We start from the raw sequence: 4,680 nt of genomic DNA on the forward strand, positions 1-4,680 counted from the left end.
TGCACCGAAGCTGCCGCCCCCCCGGGCCACGGCGCCCACCACAGGCCATGAAACACGAGCTGTGTCGACACCGGACAGCGACCTGTCTCCACTCCATGGAATGGAAGGTGGCGGTCTGGCTGAGCTTGGAAGCTACCCGTGGCCGTGGCGGTCAAACCCGCTCGTCGGCGCAAGGTCCACTCGGTTCTGGAAGGACCCAGCCCCCAAACATGCCCACTGTTTTGTGCTCTTGCTCCATACATCTTGGTCCAAGCCTCCAGCTACACTCTTCTGATGATAGTACCAGCTCCGTTCGTTCAGTGCTGCAAGCGACAGAACAGAACCCCCACAGCAGGCATCTCTGGCCCCCAAAAGGAGGCCAGTGTGTGTGCAGTGTGCTTAACTGTTTCCGGTCCTTTTTTCACTGCAAGTGCAAGCACAGACCACACACATCTGCATTTGCATAATTGCATGACAGACCAAAGCTAAGAGGCACACAAGGCCTCGGAACACCGATATACTATAAATCTACATCCATGTAATGCACCGTTAATATATCTCTATAAGTATGACCCAAGACAAAGACGTTAGAGGGGGGCTACAAGTATATGTGTATATGGTGCTGGACCCCAAAAGAAAGAAACGCTAGACTGATCCATATATCCAGGTTATAGTATACAAGCAGGGCGGGTCTCCAGAACTAGTGAAAAGCATGGATGGGGTGGACGGGATCAGCGTCAGCGGCGGACGGCCAGCCGGTTCCTGATGTTGCTGCTGTTCCTCGGCTTGCCGCTCAGCGCCAGGTTCCGGCTCCCTTGCTTCGGCAGGTCCTGTGGATCCACCATCTGGATCGTCCGCTGCTTCTTCGCTGCATTTGACGACGGCGGCGTCAACAACATTCATCTTGCTTTCTCTCCAGGCCAAGACCAGTCAGAGAAATGCAGTGCGATTTGCAGAACTACGCGCTGGTCAATGGCTAAACTAAACATCATACCAACACTGTAACTCTGCGAGCTAACTTACCGTTGTTGAATTCTTGGTAACCCTCCTGTAGCTTACGCTTCGTAGCCTCCAGCTTGCCATCCTTTGCAAGCTGTTGCTGTTGCTTCGCGCGGACTGGATATTCATCATGCTCAGTTGGCGGCGGCTGCATCGGCAGTGGAACAATAATTTACGCCATTAGTAGCAGAAACATGCATCAATTGGATACAGCAAGCTGCCCACAACACCGATACACGCTTACCTTAGGCACTGTCGGTTTCGGTCTTCTTTGAGCCACCGAGACGTCTCGCTGCTGCTGCTGCTGCTGCTCTGGCTTCACCTCCGAGCATCTCGGCCTCCCCATCTGCGACGCCTGAGGTCTCCCTGGACCAAAAGCCGCACTCGACGCCTTCGCTTGCGCCCCCGAATTCGACCGCTGCGTTGTCTGCCAGCCGAATGCCTCGTTTGGTCGCAGTTGCTTCGTGGCAGACTGGTCTAGCTTCCAGTTCTGCTCTGGGTCATACTGCTGGACCGTAGGTGACTGCTTGCTGACCGACTCCTGGCTTGCCGGATTACGCTGCCCGCCGTCCTTGACGTCGGCCCTAATATCTGTGCAGGAGTTAGGGAGGGGGGACAGGAGTGAGTGAGGTCAATGCAATATGTAACCGAGAGTCGCCAGGGCATGTGGTGTGTGATCCAGGAAGTGCGATTACTCACTTCCGTCGTCATCCATTTCATCGAAGAACTTCAAAACCGATGCAGAGTTTCAGCTGTAACATTGACAGATATAGTAATACAAGGAAAGATGGAGTGGAGTTTGTGCCCGGTACCTCGGATAGCTCGATTGAGGTACATGGTGCTGCAAACAAGGCTGCCTCATCCATGGGAGGGGATGGCAGACCCCCTTCTTCCTCATCCAGGCAAGAAGCATCCACTGATTGTGGTGTATGATCTGACAATTATTTCAGCTAGATTAGATACTAAATTAAGGACAGAGTAGGAAGAGCATAACAGTGAAGAGTACATTGACTTCTGTATTCCTTACCTACAACGGGATCTCCATTGTTCATCCACTCGTTAACAGTAGCCGTCCAACCTCTGCAAATTCAGATTCAGATCAAGCATAACATCAAGCATGTGAATACAAGAAAGCTGCGTAAGAACAAACCAGTGCCTAAAATGATAGCCAGGTAATCTAAACAAAAACACTGCTGCATACATGACTCCAGTGGTACACTCAGATATGACTAGTACTAATAGCTCATGATTCATTAGTTCAGAATAAAAGACAGCAATAGCCGTAGATTAATGTTGGTCGCAGGGATGGATAGTACGTGAAGCACTTTTGTATAAACAAATAGACATTTTTGGGCAAGGAAAAGCACAAGTAGCTTACTCAATGAGCGATCGGACGAGTTGCCGAATCTGTTTCGAGCCATGCTTTCGCAACGGTCTCACGTCCATTCCAATCCCAGTAGCCTATACAAGTGATTCGAGATATATGAAGGACGGCACATAGAAGAGTTCATCAAGCAAGCACATGCAGCGGTAGGTTCACTCTCATCACGGCTCACCCTGATGGCGTCCACCGTGAATTCCAGCTGCCCCAGCCTCCCCAGAAGCTCTAGCAACTCGGCCTCCGACTGCAGGACAGTTGAACCCACAACAAAATCGATCAGACAGAAGCGGTTGATGCCAACACCAACAAATCAGGAACAGAATCAACAAACAAACAATGGGCGAACCTTGTCTTGGGCATTGGAGAGAGCCGCCTTGATACGGAACGCCTCGGCGACCACGTCGTCATCGCTGTTGGTCAGCGGCGCGCCGCCGCCGTCGTTGTTGACGACCTCGGCGCGGTCCGAGCTGCAGAGGCTGGGCACGCTGGCGGCGCCCTCGGGAAGGAGGAGCGCCGGCTGGCCCGGGGTGGACTGCCCCGGCGCCTCCTGTGTTGCAGGAAGCGCGACAATCGCGGTGTAGAGGCGCTCGGCGATGGCGTCGCGGCGCGCGCGGAGGGCGTCGGGGTGGTCGGCGGCGGCTACTCGGATGGCGGCGTCGATGGCGTCAAAGATGCTAGCCCGCGCGCCGCTGAAGAAGCACCGCCAGTAGTCCAGCGACGCCAGCGGCTGCGGCGGCGCTGCCATCCGAGCCAAGATCGGCCGCCGCCGAAGGCTCTCTCCTTTTTTTTGAAGAAAGATTATTGCAGCCAATCAAGGTTGGTTATATTTTTCTTGTTAATCTTGGCAGTTTAATTGCAGGCGTTTTTCTTGATCTCGCGGATCCAGGCCGAATCCAAATGGAACCCCCGTGAGGAATTAGTGTTGGAATGGAACCGGCGGACGATCCCGTCAATAAAAGGGAAGAAAGAAGGGAGAGGGGAGAAGGCGCGGCTTCTTTTCCTTGGGCAGCGCGATCTGTGTCTCTCTTTGGAAATGGCGCCGCTGTATCTGTCCGTCGACGCCAAAGCTGGGGGCCTGGTCGCCTGGAGGAGGCAGAGGCGGGGAGCTGGCGGTGGTGACTGGTGGTGAGGGAGACGATGGGGGGCGATAGGGACGGGGTTGGGTGGGCCGAGCAAAGCACGGCCGAGTGCTACGAGGATAGCGACGGCGGCCGCGATTGGAATGCATAACGCGAATGCGAATGCGAATGGAATGGATGCCGCAATCCAATCCAGTCCGGATTCCGGTGGATTTGCTCCACGATGCGGATTCGACGGGGACGAGAAAAAGGAAATTATGGGGGGAGTCATCGACTCGTTATTTTTTTTTTCTTTTTAGAAACATCGACTCGCGCTAGTTGCGCTGCTTGTCCTGGGAGTCTTCGGTGAATGGGCCGTTCGACGTTCTGGGCCCAGCTAATTTTGATTACGAAAGATATGATGTATAACTAAAAGCTCACATGATACTTGGGCCGACAGTAGATTTGTTGGATCTCGGTCGTTATTTTGTCAACCCAGGGCAGCTCGACGCGGTGGGTGGGCCGGTGGGCGGGCCACGCGAAAAATGAACTAGCCGCTGCGCTATATGCGAAGTTTGGCGTGCCAGTCCACTGTCCACCGTTAAAATATCTTTAGTAGCATGTAATCATCACCCTGATCATGTAATATCTTTTTTTCCTCTCTGCTCATATCTCCCCCCATCCCCAACATACATGTAACTGAACTGAACCTTATTTCTCTGAAATCTAGAATCGATCCCGTCAGGTGGGGGCTGTTGGTCCCCCGTTGCACTGTCATAAAAGAAAAACAAAAACAAAAACAAAAACGCAATCAGTGAGAGTATATTGCACCGTACGTGTCCTCGTGTCGATCACATACGCACTTCTCTAATGAGTGCCTGGAGACCCTTGTAGCTTATATATCAGCAGTCCTGTTCCAGAGTCGCTTGCATGCACGTACTTCCCTGATTTTTATATGGTGAGAAGCGCTGATTGTGTCCTGAAACCGGAACGTGCTCTGTCTTCACTCTTCAGAGAGAGAGAGAGAGAGATTGGATTGAACCAGAGTCTCGAGAGGCAGGAAACTCATCGTTCTGTCTGGGCCACGCCATGCCGCGTGCGCTGCATCTGTGTGCATGTCTGTATCCATAGAGGGAATTCCTGCAAATTAATGCTAGGTTGTACGGCGGTGACGGATCACAGTCCAAATGCCCAGTTTGTTTGATTCCTTAACTAGTTTTAGTTAAAAATAAAAAAATAGTCTGATCTCAATATAATCCAACC

The 4,680-nt window shown here is 52.5% G+C and overlaps 1 protein-coding gene across 2 annotated transcripts; it reads right to left on the bottom strand.

The window, feature by feature from the left end:
* Positions 1 to 522: 522 nt before the first annotated feature.
* On the bottom strand, positions 523 to 3,521 carry LOC100501416 (uncharacterized). Of its 2 annotated transcripts, NM_001362570.1 has the most exons (9): positions 2,706 to 3,521; positions 2,535 to 2,603; positions 2,357 to 2,439; positions 2,006 to 2,058; positions 1,791 to 1,912; positions 1,678 to 1,705; positions 1,223 to 1,569; positions 1,003 to 1,126; positions 537 to 847 (listed from the first exon to the last, which is right to left on the bottom strand). In NM_001362570.1, the coding sequence occupies exons 1-9, from the start codon at positions 3,102 to 3,104 to the stop codon at positions 717 to 719; spliced, it is 1,356 nt and encodes a 451-aa protein (NP_001349499.1). In that variant the 5' UTR covers positions 3,105 to 3,521; the 3' UTR covers positions 537 to 716. The 2 variants fall into 2 exon arrangements, 1 of the variants encoding a protein (NP_001349499.1); NR_156725.1 differs by lacking the exon at positions 1,678 to 1,705 and having other exon boundaries at positions 523 to 847.
* Positions 3,522 to 4,680: the final 1,159 nt, after the last annotated feature.

The sequence above is a fragment of the Zea mays genome, chromosome 9 (genome assembly GCF_902167145.1).
Source record: "Zea mays cultivar B73 chromosome 9, Zm-B73-REFERENCE-NAM-5.0, whole genome shotgun sequence".
Lineage (NCBI taxonomy): Eukaryota > Viridiplantae > Streptophyta > Magnoliopsida > Poales > Poaceae > Zea > Zea mays.

What these genes read in the sequence shown, in the direction of transcription:
- LOC100501416 (NM_001362570.1), bottom strand. Translation starts at nt 3,104, where the DNA reads ATGGCAGCGCCGCCGCAGCCGCTGGCGTCGCTGGACTACTGGCGGTGC. An exon ending in TCTCCAATGCCCAAGACAAG is followed by an intron (nt 2,604 to 2,705) that starts GTTCGCCCATTG and finishes ACTGTCCTGCAG; the next exon opens with TCGGAGGCCGAGTTGCTAGA. An exon ending in TGAAATGGATGACGACGGAA is followed by an intron (nt 1,570 to 1,677) that starts GTGAGTAATCGC and finishes ACTCCTGCACAG; the next exon opens with ATATTAGGGCCGACGTCAAG.